A 19,354-nucleotide genomic window follows, 5' to 3' on the forward strand; every position below is an offset into this window, starting at 1 on the left:
TAGAAACAGTCGATCATATTTGTTTGTCAAAGCTGAATTCAGGGCAAACTACGCTAAATTAGCGTTTTTAGCTAACAGCTACAATAAGCATAAAAGTTACCTTACAGCTATCATTTGTTAACATGACGCTTGTTCTTATACATGTAATACATTTGTTACCAACCTGAGAGTTTATCCGCTGCTCATTCGACATGACGAATGACTTCTGAAGTCTTAATTCAGCTCAAGATGCTGTAGATTCCCGTCAGTAACACTTTCAGTCCGCTAGAAAAACGTAGTTCTATTAATCTGCGCTTGAACCGGAACCGGATGTAAGTTCAAAAAAACTGAATTTTGGAACTGAAATTGAATTGTAGAACTGAAACTGAATGGTGAGAAGTGAAACTGAAATTATTCAAGAGCTGAATTTTTAAAGGATAAAATGCAGTTTCAAAGCAAATCAATTCATTTTCAAAATATAAAATTCAATTTCAATTTAGTGATGATCATTTTCAAACCATAAATTCAATTTCAAATTAGACTAATTCAAATTCAGTTTTCAAAAGCATTTATTCAAGTTACAATTCAGATTCAATCTGAGCAATTCAAATTCAAATTTAACTTATTCAAATTCAGTTTCTGATGGCACAGATTTCTGCCCATAGGCTGCGTTCCATTTACAAGTAGTGACAGTCTGCCGCAACTCGAACTCAAACCCCGCTTTGTTCTTTAATTATAGGCCTTTTATAGCCGTCCATGACACGCACACACACACATAAAGCACTTTGCCTCACAATGACAGTGCAACTTTACCTAACCTAACCTTTAAAGTATCTGATATAGGATAGAAAAATGAAGCAACCAGAGATTTAATGATGAAGACTCTGGGTTCTGTAGTTCACGTTTTACAGTCCTGAATGACTCTTTGCATATGATTTATTGAAGAGGACTTTAGAATGCACTTTACATTTAGACTGTTGCTGTTTCATTTTTTACATTGTTACCGTGTTATGTCATGAATAAGGTTCACCTGCTGGGGGTTTGATGGATCAGCTGCACAATACAGTCAAAGACAGACTTTATTCATCATATGCAAGAATCCTAGTTGGATTTTTGTTTTTACTCATATTTTTGAACCAAATATTGAAAACAATTCTGACAGACTGGATACCTGGTCAGGGTGTACATTACCTTTTACTCAAGCATCCCAGGACAGAGCCCTGCCCCACCATGAGCCTGGGTGGATACATGGTTATAATATAAAAGGACCGATACTGAATATGAATATTTCATGAAAATCAAATTATAATACAAATCCCTAGGTGTTTGTTATATCCAGCAAGAGTAATATTGATTACATATGTCTGAATTGCTAACCCTAACCCTAACCCTAGCTCAACAGACCACAATGCCCTGGACTGTCAGTATTATTACACGCTGTGAACATAAGTACCTTTGATCACAGTTTATGTTGTAAAAGAGAAGGAATATTGGAAAGAAAGATCAACATTGTGATATTATTTCTTCCAAACTGACCAGAAACATGCTTGTCAGACTCTCACAGCAAAGGATCAGACTCACTGTGCATGACAGCTCGGGCCAATGATGTCTGTTAGATTGTCAGTTGTTTAGTGCTTCTGTACAGTTAGGGTCACCGTCTCTATTTCAGAAGAATTAATATGCGGAAAACACTAAAAGTTGATTGTCTTCCAATATTCTAGCATAATTAAAAAACTTTGACTTTGTAAGCACATATTATTAGTCCTAATGCCAATATGATTCTTCATAACTCCTGCTTTGAAATACTGAACTTTAAAATTTACCTGATGAAAGATAATTACAGTGGCACTCTGTCAGGATCATTCTGACTGTAAGATCACTGTATTAATCTGAATCCTTCTGCAATGTGCTGTGAATGAATGCTGATGCAACTCACTGTGGGAAAGCTGTTAATAAAATGAATCTGTGACACATGCAACACATTCACAGAGGAAGAGGACACAAAGGGAGGACACGCAGAGGCTGTGTTGAAGTCAGAAATCCAAATCTTTAGTCAAAAACAGGCGGCGGTTACAAACAGGAAGACAAGCAGTCCATCAAACAGTCTACAGGGTCAAACATACAGAGAATTCAAACAGCAGTAAAAAAATAACTGGACACTGAAAAACTTAAAGCAATGTGAGACGCAATAAAAGGAAGCAGCGCAGTATATTCACTGAATTATCATCAATTACAAAAGAGAAATCTAAGGATTGATTTCTTAAATGCAGTTAGAGTGTGGCTGGTAAAGATGGAAACATACAGAATGTAAACTGTGTGAGTTTGGTGAACTTTGTTAGTAACAAATGAGGTAAAAAAAAAAAGAAAAAAAAAAAGAGAGAGACAAAAACTCAGTATTCATGAATAATTAGAAAGCATCGAAACATTCTGGTCATGGATTTTTACAGTCTTAGTTCCACTCGCTGTCATCATGATCATGATCAATGGCGAGGTCCTGAGGTGGGCGGGGCTGTCTCTGGTGATGTCACCATGAAGGAACAGCATCTGGCACGTGTTACTGAAACGTCCCAGTACACTGGTGTAGTTTCCTCTCCAGCTGTTTGACATGTGACACTTGAACATTAAGGGGAAGAAGAAGAAACAGTGTTAGGTCAGGTGACCACATGGTTTCTAAAGTAACTGACAGGAAGTAACCAGGCCGTTAGAAATGGATGGCATGTGTTTAGAGTTACTGGAGTTGGGTAACTCTACTTACCAAAAGCAGAAGCACACAGATGAAGGATCAGATGCTGAATGTTGCAGGAACATGCTCATGTGTGGTGGTCATTCAGTGCTGCAGGTTAGACAGTCCAAGACTGATATGCTGCCCATCTGAGAGTTTGAAAACACACATGCAAAGATTTATTTTGTATTACAGTCAAAGTTGGACGTTCATTTTTGTCCTTTAAAAATGTTTGTGTATTTGAAAGCACTAACATTTAAGGATGACTGTGATTGTCTCCTTTAAAGGGGAGACAAGTGTATCCACTGATCTACGTCACTTTACCTGGATGATGACTCCTCCCTCCCTCACTCAGAAACACTCCTAATATAACCAAGCAAATAAATAATATTGAAGATTTACTTACATCATTACAAAAACAGCAAAAACATCTCCCTTTGATTCCGTTTCTCCATTCCTGCTGAACATCAGGCAACAAATATCTCAATAAATCACAGTAAAATGTAAAGCACATATTTTCTTTGTCTAACCTCTGCAGAGCCTCTGTCAAGAAAAACATATCTGTAAGCATAAAACAAATATACATTTCATAACACGTCACTGGACAAACCTCGGTCAGTCGATTTCCTCTGTGCAGTGCAGACGAGCATCAGTCAGCAAGTCACGGTGGTGAGATGGACTGGTGTCCTTTGTGACTCTGCTGGTTCTTCTGAGGAAACACCACCGTCTCTCCACACCGTCACCATCTGTGAGCACAAACTGCTGCTCTGCTCTGCCAGCATGTAGGAAATCACATATCACATATCACACACAAGGGTGAAGAAACATCAGAGCTCAACTTTGGATACTTTAGATCTAAACAGATCAAAGTAGCTCTTAGTTTCAGCAATCAGTGAGCAGACAGACAATGATACCAAACTGATTCTGTATGAATACAATATGGTATTTTCAATACAGGTGTCAAATTAATTTATTAAAACTAATACAGATATATGTGTGTGTATATATACACATCTCTCTCTCTCTCTATGATAAATTAGTTTGCTAAATTATAAGAATATATTTTTATTTTTTTTTCATTTAACAATTGCAACTGAAAGAAATTAAATATTGAACAAAAATATATTGTCACATTCTGAGCATGCTCAGCACGCTGACAGACTTGAAGTTGCTACAGATTTTAAGAAGTGATAATTATAGGGAAGAAACTTCTCTTTTTCGTCCGTTTAATCAAACATTTGATGCCTCAGCTGTCTCAGTCCTATAGCGTTCTGCAACTACAACTAACCCGAAGCTTGGATTTGGCTGCAGGTGCCCCTGTACATCCTTCTCAACATGTGGGTACCATTTAATCACACTTCTTCCTGAGCTTTGCTTCATCACAAGACCAAAGGTGGCATCCCGTGTCACAGTCTTATCATCATCCAGAAGAAACATTTGAAGAAACATCATGGAGAAGAAACATTTACGCGCCTCCTGGTTTTGTTTTCTGATCCTGCAAAAAGACTGAGGACAACAAAGCCCAGAGAACACGAGATACACAACATCCAACATTCAGACTCAACAGCCTCCATAAATGAAGAGCACCAGGTTGGTTCAGTTATAGTAGATATGAGCATACTTCACATTACTGGGTATGAATAATAATGAGGAGGCAAACTTTGAAGATGCAGAGCATGATGTCCCATCATCAGACTGCAAACAAACATCCACCAGGCTTCTTTGTTGCCAAAATTGATGATTCTCCCATCAGGGATCAGTAGAGTGTATTAACCTGTGGTATAAGCAGCAGTCACTGAAATATTATTGTTTCAGATAAGAAATCTAGCACATAAAAGCCAGGGTGGGAGGGATCTCTGCAAACTGACTTACCTCTGCAAGTGTGAAGCTCAACAAAAATCTGACTCTCCAGTCACAGACAAACAAAAAATTCCAGGTGGGAGATAGAAAACGCTGTCTGGGTCTTGCTGGATGTTGCTGGTCAGAGTCCACACATTAGCAGAGTGCTTCTTGGTCCCACTGACCCATGTGGACAGTGACTGTGGAGAACTGTTCTGGAAAACAGAAAAGAGAATTAAAATAACAAAAAGCCAAACAGGATTTCCACAAAGATTATCTTGGAATCAGCAATCAAAAAATCACTGGTTCATATTTCAATTAAATATGAACAGGTTCCTTAAATGTAAGCAGTTCAGATCTGATTTAATTTAATTTCCTTCACACAGCACATTCGTCCAGGCTGACAGGTAAACATAGAATTAATCTCAGGTAACATGACTCAGAGTAGAGATTCAGTAAGAAAGATTGCAGGCTCTAATATTATTACCACACAATCCAAGGACACACCAACAGCTCAGATTTCTAGAAGTATTTAAACAAATGTCAGTCTATCCATTCATTTTCTTCTGAATATTCAATTCATGTTCACAGTGGGAGGGTGGGGGGGTGTCGTGGAATTTTTAAAATAAAGTCTGCAACACAGAAAGAGCTGTGATCAAGCTATTTATTACTGCGCACAGGAGAGCCAGCACACATCACAGTTCACAGTCAGCGCTGCCGCAGAAGTGGTGCTCCTACTCCTTTATGCATTCCAAGGAAGAGGGAGGAAGTTACAAACTGATCCTACCACACTTCACGTGCCTCGCTATGAAACCTAACCGATCAATGGTTAAGCTGTTTTGTGCCCTTGGCCTTATCAGCACCTGTAAAGGGAGTTGTTTTCTCAAACTGCTGACGCTGAAGTAAGTTCATCTAGTTTTAGAAACTTTCACTGAACAGTAACAGTGTCACAACTAAGCATATGCATAAGCACTTAAATACTTTAAATGAGAATAACAGAAAATTTCTATTAAAAAGGCTAGAGCCTGTCCCAGTAGTCATAGGTAGAGCACACCTGGACAGGTCACCAGTCTGTCAGAGGACTAACACAGAGACAGACATCAGAGTAACAAATCTATTTAAAATTAATGTAAGTTTGCTGCAGCTGTATGTATGAACATGTGTTTCTGTGCTCACAGTCCACCTCTCAGGAACCTGCAGTTCATTTTTAGTCTACTTTAAACAGACCTCACAAAACGCTGATGTGGCTGGATCAGTAGTCTGATTTAAGTACGATACCTTTGGCCAGGGATTAATCTGGTGCATCGCTTCACTGCAGTCTTACGTATTTTCCCCACACCTGAATTAAAAAAAAATACTGATATATACAAATAACAGCTTCAGCTGATGCAGCCTGACTCAATCCTAGATGTTCAGCACACAGAGACACAGAGGTACCGTTTAAAGTTTAGTGTTAACCTGAGTCACTGATCATTTACAGTATTACAGAGTCTGGCAGTCTTTGCATGATGTCCACGTCACTGTACGTTTCTAGCTGACTCTCAGGTGTGACAGGTGTGCCAGCAGGAAAGAGTAATAATAACCTGCATCCTGAGGTTTGTCATGCAGGATTAAAGGAGCCAGGCTTTGTTCACACAGCTAGGATTGTATTTTACACTGACCCTGGGTCAGTATAAGTATCATACAGTTTAAACGAAGCACTGAAACTTGCACATATTTATTACAGATGCACTGAAGCTAATCGAGATATTTGCTGTCAGTCTGTGGCTGCGATTAAACACTTTACTGGAAACTTTATTAACTAGTACCTTCATCAGTCATGACAGAAGCTAATATTTCTGTGCTAACATCGTTTAACCAGTAACAGCTTTCCTCCAATATAAGCTAACGTTTACACCGTAACTTTAAGCTAGCACCACAAAGACGGTAAAACACGTAATAATATCTACAAATGCATCTTAAAGCTGTTATATTAGCACTCGGTGTATTACTAAGATAACCACATTAACATTACTGACACTCGCTGACTTTTAATAGTCATTCTATAAATGCTGTCCGTTTAAATGGTCTTACCTGTACACACTGCATATCCACCGGATTGCAGCCAGAGTGGATTCTGGAGGCTTCCCACGCTCCTGTTAGTGATCCTCCATCTGGATGGATGAGAACAACCTTCTGAACAATCTAGCAGGAGATGGCCCATATCTATGGGACTGATTTGTGCTAATAACGCCCATTGTATGGACTGATAACAGCCGAAGCGGGTGAATAAAGTCACCCAGTCGCTAGCTGTGCCATTACCCAGCATACATCACTCCCTCCATAAATGCAATAAACGATAGAAAAGTAACAGCCTATAATTAATTTATCTGCTGTATCTGCTGTTTCTCAGGTAGTTGCTTACATTATATAATTTATTGTGTTCTGTATACGTCACTACAATGTGATTTTGGAAATATATAAATATACGGACAACAGGCTCTTCCGCGGCAATCTCTTGTCGTCAATAAGCAACGTTTAGGGAGCTCTATAGTATTCAATAAGAGGACCCTGCACGTCAATTCTCGACGCGAGGGGGGTACCCTGCGCGTCGATAAGTGAAGCAGAGGGAGCCTGACCATGCGTCACACGTTTGACGAGTTGGGAGCGAGAACGTGTTGTTCTGTCAGTCTGCCCCAGGGCAGCTGTGGCTACAACCGTAGCTGCCTCCACCAGTGTGTGAATGTGTGAGTGAATGAATAGTGGCATTGTAAAGCGCTTTGGGTGCCTTGAAAAGCGCTATATAAATCCAATCCATTATTATTATTGTTATTATTAAATTACTTACGAGTTTAATTTGTCAGCAACTTTCTGCCAGCCCTCTCTCCTTGCTTTTGCAGCCTTTGCAGTGTTCCCTTGCGTTTTAATTAAACTCTGAAACTCCTGAAATCCCTCAATCAAGAGTTCTTGCTCTGCTGCCGAAAAATACTGAGCGCGCTCCTTCGACATTTTCGCCGACCAATCAAAGGGTTGCCGATCAATGTTTCTACTATCGATGCGTAGCCCCTTTTAAGCCACCCAGTGATCTCACATTACTTCATCCAGCTGTACTAATCGTCAACAACAGGTGTGTTCGGAGAACCGGAATAGCGAGCTCAAAGTTGGCGCGATGATTTGATCTTGGATGTAGTAAGCGAGGTACGAAGAACGGACCCCTGGGCAGCCTCAGGCATTGTTGCTGTTGTTGTTTTACACGTGCAGTTCTTTACTTTCACCACTGGAGGGCAGTGAAAACTCTTTCATTACAGTTTTGTTAAACAGCCCATTGGTTCATTTTCCTTACAGACACTGGATTGCCCAATCAGATCTCTATAATTCGCTGTGCGCTCAGCAACTTGTAGACAAAAGTTTGGTGTGGGAAAAGTTGTGAGAAGGTGGAGCTGAAAGCTTAGAGCAAACAATACAAAGAAACTAAAAATAGATGCAGTAAAATGTGTCAAATTAACGACACGTTAGCTGTCGGTGCTGCTGCACCCTGAACAGCAGTACCAACAACAACCAGTAACTGATGGCAACCAGGCCTCTCAGTGACAAGAGGCTGGAGCTGCACCGGCTCTGGAGAAGCGAGAAACATCCGGTTATACCGCATGAAGAAATCATTTATGCGAGGTTTACACTAGAGATGGCACGATACCACTTTTTTATGTCCGATACCGATATCATAAATTTGGATATCTGCCGATACTGATATGAATCCGATATAGTGTATTCTTTAATCAATAAAACAGTTTTTTTAATATCTTGTTGCTTTTTGTATAAGTTCATACTCAAGTTTAAAAAAAAACAAAACACTAAAGCTATTCTGTTATACCTATATGCAAAAAATACACTGCACCCAAAATATTTCAGTTCAGCAAAACTGATCAATCTAATAAAGTTAAACCTGCTCCATCCTCCCTATTCTGGTATTTTAAAGAGTACTTAGCAGAAATATTAAGCAACCTAACTAATAGGGTTCTAAAACTCCCAGCAAAAAAAAAAAAAAAAAGGGAACCCCACCCCCCACCTCATGATGCTTAATTGACGTAATCAACTTTAATTTGATGCAATGTGAAAAACAATGCACAGAAATCAATTATTTTTCAAGAATAATTAAATAGATTCAACACCTTTCTTCAACAAAATTGCAGACTGCACAGATGGTATCTTCCCAAAGGAAAAAGTACTATAGCTTACTAGGGTATATTAGACTTAATAGTTACTATATACAGTAATGGACTTCTATACTTCTATTTTACATCAGATTAAAACTTTGGGTGTAAGATTCGGATAATTATTTATTAAAAGCTCGACATTTTAAATGAGAATAAGAAAGAAAAGTATGTCTTTGTGCCCCCTTTTCCCTGTTCATGCCCTATCGGCCCCCCTGGCTAAACTTTGCTAGATCCGCCCCTGCACAGTTACCAGCCGTCAGCTACGTAGAAAAAGATCCTGGTGTAGAAAGTAATATTAAATAAATTCTAACAACAGCTTATCAAGCTTAAACGTGCTGCTGTTGTTCAGCCGCTGGTTTCCTCTTTCTGGCGCGAAGTGGGACAAAAACAAACAAGAGAGACGGACTCACGACAGAAAAGCCGATCAGCTGATCATTGATCAGTTTCACGATTGAAGTAGCAGCAGGAGAGAGAGAGAGAGAGAGAGGCAGTCGCTCCATATATCGGTTGTTAAGCTTAATGCTGGAATGCTTTACAAACATTCAGAGATGAACTTACACACTTGCTTTACTTCTCTCTGGGAAAACTTCCTCGGAGATGAAATGCCGGATTGCTAGCGAGGCTACAAATACACACAGCCGCTCTATCACGTGACCCGTACTGCTGCGACGTGCTACGGTTATGAGCCGAGTTACGCCGTGTCGCAAGTTTTGTGAGGTGTTTTTTGATATTTAATGGATCGATTACATTTTTTTAAAATTTTTCTCCGATATCCGATCCAGTAATTTGGGTCAGTATCGGACCGATACCGATACGTAATATCGGATCGGTCCATCTCTAGTTTACACTTCATGTTATCACCGCCAAAGGATACAGACATAGTTTTAAACGCACAATCATAAAAATGAAGAAAATAAATGTGATAAAACATAATCAATTTATTAATTAAACAGAAAATACAATTAAATAAATAAAATGCTATTTTCTGCTAAACTTCCTCCTTAAAAACCACAAACTTAGATAAAATAAAACAAATGCAATCAACTATCAACAATACAATAATATAAAATAAATATTTATAAATACAAACACAAAGTAAAATAATACAAAATAATTAAATTATAAATGCATTAAAAAATTAATAACTAAAGTCAAATGAAAAGAACAAAAATAAATCAAATCATAAAACCTTCTAAAATACATAAACAGCAGAGGATTCATCTAAACAACTGTAGAATAATTCAGTGCAATTTATTTCAATCCACACTTCTCTGCTTCAGAGTAAATAATGATAGTGATGCCTTTAATAATGTCTCTGTAAACGTGTGTTTATGAGGAAGTCTTTGTCATGATGTCAGCTGTAGTAACATCAGTAATGATGTGATCTTCAGTTCTCGAAGCTGAGACACAAGCTGAGCTCCACAGAGAGGCTGGAGCTGTCAGAGGAGGCGTTTAAAGGTGGGAGACGTAAAACAGGTCAGCCAGCTCTTTAACAGACACACCCACTGAAACAGGAAAGATGGAACATATCTGAAATATTTCTGGCAGTAATCAGCTGATGGATCAGTGGCTAGAATGTTCCTTTTACATCCCACCTTGTCCAACATTAACTTTTCCTGAAATCTGAAAAGTTCCAGGTCTGAAGTCTGTGAGTCAAAAGAAACGCAGAGGATCATAAACCACCCACATCATTTCACATCATGTCGAATATAAAAACATTAACGTGTTCATCTGCCCCGTGCAGGAAAGGCTGACCATGTCCACAGCAACACTCAGGTAAGCTGTGGACTTAAACGATGCTCAGTTGGACCCAAAGTGTGTCAGGATAATATCCCCCACACCATCACTCCACCAGCAGCCTGACGTGCGTTTACAGACAGGCTGAATCCACGCTTCCAAACTCTGATCGTTGAAACTCATCAGAACAGCTAATATGAGGTGAGATCTCTTCTGTTAGTGATGAGTCATTTGACCTGTGGGCCCCTGAACGCACCACGTATTTGAACTCTAGAGGGCGCTAGGATCTGGCGGCCTGCCCGTGCATAAGTGCGTGTGTTCGGGGAGGGGTTGATGACGCATTGAAAAAGAACGCTGTCAGTGGGCTCGCCCTGCAGTTCCTCCGTGTCCGTGTTCCCCGCAGTCCGTGATCGTCTCTCTCGCCGGCTCCGCTGTCTCTGCCTCCGTCTGTCCTCAGCTGAAGCTTCTGTAAGTACCACAAAGCTCCTCTGTGTCCTGTGTGCTGGCTTTGCCTCAGCTGTGTAAAAGTGCAGAATTGTGCATGCTGTCCCACCCACCCGGTGGAAATTTACAAAACAAGGTTAAAGTGGAGAAAACAACCCAGCGCGGTCAGAACAGGGAGGCATAGAAAGATTACTGAGGGTGAGATAAGACAGGAGCTGTGAGCCTTCAGTACCGACGAAGAAAAATGTCTTTTATATTTGATTAATGAGCTGTGACTTTAATTCGTCTGAGAAAGCTGAATAAAGCGAATCCAGCGGTGGGAGGGATGCTGGGCTGAATGGAACCTGAAAACTGTTCCAGACACAATCATTTAATTTGAATAATAATCGTTGATTTTGTTGTTTTAATAATCTCTGAGAGCCAAAATGAGCTCAGTGGATAAACTACATTTACTCATGAACTGCTCCAGCTTCAGGTATAATAATAAGCACTTTGTCTTTGCAAGAGTCAGCAAAATAAGAAGTAACAAAAGCTTTAAAGTAGAATAACATAGAAATACTTGAGTGAAGTACAAGTACACTAAAATATTAGATCAGTAAAATGCTTGAGTACATGTACTTGGTTAGATTCCAGCACAGGTCTTATTCGTAAGACTGACAGTAGCGTTGAGTTCATATTCATATTTCAGGAGGGGTGGTGCCACCATGTGTCCCCTCTCTGGACACGGCCCTGCCTCTGAATGCAGTTTGGAGCCTGATGTGTTAGTTGAAAATATTTAAAGCATGTAGTTTAATGAATCAGTGTTTGTTCTCTTTATATGATTATTTCTCCATGATGATGTTATTAATATGAAAACGGGCTATTATCAGAAGTATATAATCATATTATATTATCATATAGTTATCATATTGTTATTATAGTTATTATCTATGACATCATACTGACCAAAGAGTATAAAAACGTGACAGAGTTAACTCTGTCAGCTTTAATGAAACGTTCGTTAAACTTCTGAGTGAGTTCGTCTTCAGTCGGCGGTTTCTGTCTCAACCTCAGTGTTCAGTTCATTTACAGCCAGAAACAGTGAAAAACCTCCCGCAGATTTCATGTATCAGTGTCGATTAAATCTTTGGTCTTTTTCAGATCGACGCCAAAATGTTTCTGTTGAAAGGAGTGATCGGGAGCGTCATCAAATCTGTGACGTGAGCACACTTTTTCTATCAGTTTCTACTCGAGTGTTTATGCTGAGCTAGGCTAACCGATCCTGTGATTTCTTCCCCACAGCGACATCGACCCGTCTCAGTTCATGCCGTCAGACCCTGTAAGTGCTCTGTGTAAAGTCTGTCCTAATGCAGCCTCCAACATTTCTAATGAAAGCACAGGTAGATTTGCGTCAATGAGAAACGGGAAAAATAGATCCCAGATCAAATTTCTGGGCCCGGGTTGTGTGCAGCACCTGAATGTCGATGAACAAGTTTTAATATTTAATGTAGCAGAAATAGAAAGATTTTTTGTCTTGTTCCTGTTAACAACTGATGACACACAATGGATAACCCTGAGCTTATGTGCATCGCTTGAATCTTGAACTGTGTGACTGAAGCGACGCCCTCTCAGTGGAAGATTTTATGTGCAAACAAACACACAAACTGTCCAAACACAGTTGGAGGGAGGATGTGTGTGAGTGTGTGACCTAACAGAAGCTTCTTCTCTGTGTGCAGCCTCCTCCCCGCAGACCTCTGCAGTTCGCTGAGGCCAATGAGAGCGAAGAGGAGAAACAGTTTCGGAGGGTTTTCAAACAGCTGGCTGGAGATGTGAGTGTGCCTGTGTCCTGATGTTCTTCTCTTTAAACCAGGCTTAAAGCATTATTGGGGGCGTGGCCTCTTTCACTAAACTTTTAAAGTCACTGGGGTGTCTGCAGAAAGATCAGCGGCACGTGCCCCTTAAATCAGCTTGTTCTGGTGGGTAGAAAGTGTATTTAGGCTCATCTGTATAGACTGGGTAACACCTGTGCACTCCGTGTTTGTGCTCTGGTGCCTGTTTGGAGCATTTTTAGTAAAAACGGTGAAGGAGGACCTGCAGAGGGTTGGCGTGACAGAGGAGGACAGTAGAGATGGAGGCAGATGCTCTGCTGTGGGGACCCCTCATAGAAGACGTAGAAAACCTGAAGGGTGAAGTATAAGTAGTCAAGGTGAGAAAATGGACAGGGGACCGGATAGACGGGATGAGTGTTGGAGTATGAAAAGCAGGCAGACAGGTGTGGTGAGGTATGATGGCTCAGGTGAAACACAGACACTGACTGAGAGAGAGAGAGCCTACAGCAAAATCAGTTTTGCTGCCGACTGTGCACAGCTGTATGTTTAGCATCTGTGCTAGCAGCATGCTACAGTACGATGCGCTGCTTGCTGTGAACCAGGAAGAGCTCCTGTGTATTTTTACTGGCTTGTAAAGCTGTGAAGCAGCCTTGTTGACAGGCTTGTTCAGTTCATAAATATCTCATAACATTGTAGAAAGGCCTTTTCTGGATATCGGACCTTTAACAGAAAAATAAAAACTGTGCGCAATGAGCTCGAACCAGCTCAACAGCTCTGAAGTTTTCACAGCAGTGAACTAACTGTCAGTTTGCACATCTAAACTTCAACCGCCTGTTTTTGACCCGTGAAACGAGAAACTCCTGTAGCAGGGCGCGGCTGTACGCTCAAGTATCATCCCTCACAATAAGGACAGACATGGTTTCTGTGTGCTCTGCAGGTCGTATACAATAGAAGGATGTGTGTAGATGGGTGCATGCTTTATCTGTGCATGCATTTACACTAGAAAAATACTAAACGCACTTACAGTGCTTCCATCTGTATTGCTGACTAGAGGGTGCAGTATAGAAGCAGGAAAACTACAATATCAGGAATCAATTGTGTGTCGTGTAAATCTGCAGTCACAGAGTCCAAAGATAAAAACACAGAGCTGGAAATGAGGAGCTTTAAAGAGTCGCAATTTGGTCGTCTCAGGAGCACAAGGGGAAGCCGACTCTGTGCGGTTGGTTGTGTGTGAGTCCCCGAGTCACGTGGGCCCCTGACTGTAAACCAGGCGCAGATGTGCTTGGATGTTACAGCTGCAGGTTGAAACCCTGAGCCACAGAGTGCAGCACTGAGACGTCCTCGCACCATTACAGCCAACCGGGAATGATCGTTATTGGTCAGATAATGTCATTAAAAATGCTCCAACAGCACAAACACAGTGCAGCTCAGGGACTCCAACTAGCAGACAGACAGCAGCTACAGCCGCCTGTGCCGCCATCCACCTGTCAGAGGCCACGCCCCTAATAATGCACACTTTAAGCCTTAATACAGTTTAAATGGGTGAAGTCTAAATACATTCAGCCCCTGTACCTGAAGGGGAAATTATCTATGGAGACCAAAACTTCCAAACCAAAGAATCAAAGATGACTGAAAAAATAAAGAGAGCTGGAGGAAACTGAATTACCCTTAACATCACTGACTTCAACGTGATGAGGTGAAGAGTATTTCTACTTTTTTATCAAAGCGAATGTGTGTGTGTTGGTGTGTTTCCAGCCACTGACCTCACCGTATCCATGTCAGAGAGCCTTAAATATGATTTGGAGGTTTGTAAATGAAGTTAGTGAGAGCAGAGAAAGCTCCAGAGCTGTTGTTATTGTGCACTAGTGATTGTCTTTAATGTGCTTCTTCCTGGCCCTGCTGCACAGTCTACACTTCCACTCTGAGATGTGCTTCATCTCAGAGTGGATCAGGAAATGCCACCGGTGTAAAATTCAGCCAAATCAAACACGGAGCCGCACTCTGTGGAAGGCCTGGTGAATAAAGGAGCAGCTTTTTCCTGCTTTTTAATTACAGCGTGCGGTTCTGTCACAGACATAAACAGTGAACTCGTTCAGTGAATCCTCTGACAAACATGTGGAAACTGCAGTTCGCTGCAGGGCGTGTTACACAGAGAACTCCCTCTCTGCATTCCTGCCATTGTCTGGCAGAGCCGCAGTCATGCTGTGTGTGTGTGTGTGTTTCTTCTACTCATCTGATGGGCGTGTGCACCAGTTAGACCAGCACACAGCCGGTTCTCGGCTAAACCAACAGCAGTAATAACTGCTGTGACAGAGGCTTGTAGTAAAGTATGCTCCTCCCATTTGCTTCAGGTGGGTGGAGTCAGGAGGCTGTGAAAGGTGAGTACTTTCTGGAAATTTCCTTTCACAAGGTAAAAAAATAAAAAAATAAAAATTCAGCAGCAGTTTAGTTTAGGGTGTCTAAGGGGAGCCCGTCAGGTGACCGGGGCTGATGCTGTCGATGAGTTTGCAAAGCATGAAAACTTTGAGAACAGGCCTGGTTGTATCTGAAGAGAAGGAAGACCTCAGACACAGAAAGGAAACGGAAGAAAGGATTTCTGTTCTGAAGCTTAACGTTGGGCCCAGATGTGATGAACACCTGCAGCTTTGTTAGGTCTGCAGGGCCACCTTATAAGGGCCAGTATACTTGCTGTAACACATACTGGGCCCACCTCGTTATCTTTGGCTCACAGAACAGTTTTCAGTGCCATAACTGCCAAAAATGCTCCTTATTCAGTACAGTATTTGTCACGTGTGGTTTGTTCGTACTTTTTTACAGTTAGATGTAAATAGTGGAAAAATGAAGTAAAAAGAAGAAGGAAAAGAGATTGAAGTGACTCAAGTGGCAGTGACTAAGAGTTTAGAGCTTTAGAGAAAGCTCGGGAAACATCACAGCTCACTGCTGGATGAACATTTGATTCGAAGTCGAGGTTTGTGAGCCGATCGGCCAGCATGTGAAAATAAATCTTTCCCGCTCACCCCGTGGCCTTGGAGCCCAGCTCACAGCTACAGGCTTTCATCGCGTGAAGAAAAAAAAGAGTTTTGGAGGAAGCTGCGTCCGGAGACTTTTAGCGCTGCTTCTCTGTGTTTTGGTTGTGTTGTTGGCAACAGTGACTGCAGTGAGTCAGACGCTCTAAAAAGATCGAAGGCTTTGGTTTGAGTCATTCTGTGAGGCTGTGACTCACTCTGTTATCAGGGGACTTCCTGTGTGGAGAACTCATACACTGTGTGTGTGTGTGTGTGTGTGTGTGTGTGTGTGTGCGTGTGTGTGCGTGTGTCTCCAGGACATGGAGGTGAGCCCCAATGAACTGATGAACATCTTGAATAAAGTGGTCTGCAAACGTGAGTCCTGTTTCCTTCTGCAGCTCATTAAATCGTTCTTATTGTTATTTTCTAGTTTCAGTGTTTTGTGTGTTTGCAGTAAATTTGTATTTTAACTAAGCTGAACTGAAGTTGTGGATCTGTCGTTCAGATGGGAAGCTGAAGACCGACGGCTTCAGCAGTGAGTCCTGCAGGAGTATGGTTGCTGTGATGGACGTATCCTTCCACAAAACATAGTGCAGACTGAACACACAGTAATCTCAGTGGTTGCAGAATTAGTAGCAGCAGATCAGAAAATCAACCGTCACGGTTCTCAGTGAGTTCTGCTTGTGTTGCTGAGTTTGACCTTTGACCTGGCTCCCATCAGAGCGACAGCACAGGAAAACTGGGCTTCCACGAGTTCAAGTACCTCTGGAATAACATCAAGAGATGGCAGGTCGGTTCGCGGGGAGCAGCCGTGCAGACGGACTCTGACGGTTTCCACGCTGGTTTTATGTTTGTGTTGTTTATTATTTGTTGTGTCTTGTTTTCAGGGCATCTACGTTAACTATGACGCCGATAACTCAGGTGTGATCAGCGCTAGCGAGGTGCCTGGTGCCTTCAAGGCTGCAGGTAAGAAATGCTTGTGTGTGTGTGTGTGTGTGTGTGTATACATTTGTTGGGACCAAAAACTGGACGTTCACTGTACTTGTGGGAACCAAAGACGTTTGAGTGTGTGTAGTTTCATACTAAGTGTGTGTGTGTGTGTGTGTGTGTGTGTGTGTGTTTTGCAGGCTTCCCGCTGAATGACCAGCTTTACAAGATGATTATCCGTCGCTATAGTGATGAGAACGGCGATATGGACTTTGACAATTTCATTGGCTGCCTGGTGCGACTGGACGCCATGTGCAGTGAGTCTCTCTTCACCCTGTGATTTCAGATATGCGTGCACTCGGCTGTCCGACCGTCTTATTTTCAGCTTTACGTTTCTGAATACGTAAAGTTTTTGAGTTTGTATAATGATGTGTTTAATTTTCCTCACCTGTGAACAGCTGTACATGCTGTACATGACGTGTTGTCCCTATTTCTTTGTCTCTCTTATGCATAATAGAAGTTGTTAGTGTATCTCCAGTGTGTTGCCGTGTGGGGTGTGGTGAACCCATTTGCACGAGTCTATTCTCAGAGGAGAGACAAACCCAGCCTCAGGGGGTCAAAGCCATTGTAGCTAGTGGACCAATCCCAAGCCCAGATAAACAGGAGGGCTGTGTTAAAGTTCAAATCTGTGCTATACCAAAACATGTGGATCCGTCCACTGTGGCAATCCCCTGGGAAACAAGGGACCAGCCTGAAGCACCTAGTTCATCTCTAACCTACACCAAACTCCTCCTCCCTCCTCATCCACCCAAGAAACAAAAAGCACAGAAGAAAAAAATCTTTATGTCAATTTAAAATGCACAACGTGTGTGTGTGTGTGTGTGTGTGTGTGTGTGTGTGTGTGTGTGTGTGTGTGTGTGTGTTGCAGGAGCGTTCAAGACGCTGGATAAGGACAACAGCGGCACCATCGATCTGGACGTCAAGGAGGTAAAACCCAGACTGGTTCACTTCAGAATGTTTTCTAATTCTCTCGATTCTCAAGTTTAGACACTGAATGGATGAGTGTGGTAAAAGTAGGAACGTGTGTGACAGTCCACAGGGGAAAAGATCCAAATACAGGAGACGAGGGTGAATCAAATTCATCAAGGGGTCAGGCAAGCAAAATGGGTGGGGGTCAGGTCAAAGGCCAAAGACGAGAACGAGATTAGAAAGGCACGGAAACAGAAGTCTGAAGTAGGAAAAGAAAACACGATTAATATTTTGAAATGATATGGAGCAGAAAAAAACACGAGGTGGAGAAGGATTTACTGACTGTGAACCACAGAAAAAAACAAGTAAATACCAAAGTGCCTTAAATCTGTATTTTTTCTACTATCCACTAGGGGGCAACATTTCTTCTTCTTCATTGATTGGGTTATGGTCTCAGTCCCTAGTTTCAAGTCTTATTGAGCAAAGCATCCGTTTGATTTCGTAATTCTGGCCTGATGATGTCCAGAATGGACAACAAGTCTGAAGGTGTACCTCTGAGTGCACAGTCTCCCTCAGTTACTCAGTCAGAAATGCTCAGCTCGCGGCTCAGCGAGCAGTAATGGCCACATCGTTCTTTTCTATACACTCTGGTCTGGTTGGAAATGAACTTGAATCACACAGAAGTCTGTAGGAAAACATCGGTCAGCTCCTGGGTTGACAATCAAACTGAAACTATAAAACCGAGGAGGACAGGACTGCTTGTGGTCACATGTAAACACTGACGGTCTCTTTCTTCCTCACAGTGGCTTCAGCTCACGATGTATTCGTGAGGCGATGGAGGGAAGCCTCTCCACAGCTTCTCACTTCTCACACCTTCTCCTTCCTCTCACTCAACCCGCGATGCGCAGTTATCGTCTTCATCTCTGTAACGGGACCAAAACGCCGGCACTGAGCAGACACGAAGGGAAAGCTCGTGCTGCCGTTGCACTCTCCGGCGCTGCGGCATCTCTGTGTTAAAGATTTCTGTTCTTTTGTCTCTAAATGAATTTTATTAGGCTGAAAGTTTGATGACTCTGAACGTTTGAAAGAATAAACTGACACAGCTGATGCTACAGTTGTCCTTTTCTCTGGGTTTTCATGCACGCTTTGTCCTTGTTCATGCACGTGACCACATGTGATGTTACACTCATTCTTCTGATCGGGAATATTTTTTTACTGCATCAAATTTCAAAGCTCAACTTCAGCCTGCCGAGGTTCTTCTGCAGCCCCTGAACCTTTAGTGGCAGCTCTGCTCGTCTCGCAAGTGAAAGATGAAATATTGCTTTTACGTTTTCATTCATTCATTTTGACTTTTAAAGACACTTTTCAACACCTTACTTGTTGAGCTTGATTCTTTCATCTGAATGTGAGACATGAGACGGGCTCAGAACCATGACTGTTTTATTCTTTCACTTAAACTGTGAACATTTTTTGGAAATTTTAAGCGAAGTTACAAAACCTGAGTTGAAATGTCCTTCAGAAAATGTGTTGACGAATCCTAAAAGATTTTATTGTACAGAAACCAAAAGGATGATCGGCTTATGGATCCTAATGGTGTAACTTATCCTGCAAGTTTAACCTGTGAGATGCAAAACATTCAAAAGGTTTGACATTTTCTCTTCAGCTTATTTGTTACCCAGTGCAGTACCGTCAGAGCCCACCAGGGGGCTTCAGCCGCACACTTAGGATATT

The 19,354-nt window shown here is 41.7% G+C and overlaps 1 protein-coding gene and 1 long non-coding RNA gene across 12 annotated transcripts; one reads left to right on the plus strand and one right to left on the minus strand.

The window, feature by feature from the left end:
• Nucleotides 1-2,002: 2,002 nt before the first annotated feature.
• LOC146372854 (uncharacterized) lies at nucleotides 2,003-7,789 on the minus strand. Of its 11 annotated transcripts, none has more exons than XR_014802275.1 (5): nucleotides 7,368-7,789; nucleotides 6,614-6,693; nucleotides 4,574-4,755; nucleotides 2,735-4,475; nucleotides 2,003-2,592 (listed from the first exon to the last, which is right to left on the minus strand). It is a non-coding gene; the product is annotated as an uncharacterized LOC146372854 (long non-coding RNA). The 11 variants fall into 11 exon arrangements; XR_014802283.1 differs by lacking the exon at nucleotides 7,368-7,789 and having other exon boundaries at nucleotides 2,735-4,207; nucleotides 4,323-4,475; nucleotides 6,614-7,325; XR_014802284.1 differs by lacking the exon at nucleotides 7,368-7,789 and having other exon boundaries at nucleotides 2,735-4,207; nucleotides 4,333-4,475; nucleotides 6,614-7,324.
• A 2,993-nt stretch (nucleotides 7,790-10,782) lies between these two features.
• Nucleotides 10,783-18,735, plus strand: capns1b (calpain, small subunit 1 b). Its single transcript, XM_084951197.1, has 11 exons — nucleotides 10,783-10,938; nucleotides 12,055-12,113; nucleotides 12,196-12,232; nucleotides 12,630-12,722; nucleotides 16,045-16,102; nucleotides 16,233-16,297; nucleotides 16,449-16,517; nucleotides 16,615-16,693; nucleotides 16,855-16,971; nucleotides 17,583-17,641; nucleotides 18,427-18,735. The coding sequence occupies exons 2-11, from the start codon at nucleotides 12,067-12,069 to the stop codon at nucleotides 18,451-18,453; spliced, it is 651 nt and encodes a 216-aa protein (XP_084807323.1). The 5' UTR covers nucleotides 10,783-10,938; nucleotides 12,055-12,066; the 3' UTR covers nucleotides 18,454-18,735.
• The last annotated feature ends 619 nt before the right edge of the window (nucleotides 18,736-19,354 follow it).

Source organism: Perissodus microlepis, chromosome 14 (genome assembly GCF_051167445.1).
Source record: "Perissodus microlepis isolate ML-2025 ecotype Zambia chromosome 14, ASM5116744v1, whole genome shotgun sequence".
Classification (NCBI taxonomy): Eukaryota; Metazoa; Chordata; class Actinopteri; order Cichliformes; family Cichlidae; genus Perissodus; species Perissodus microlepis.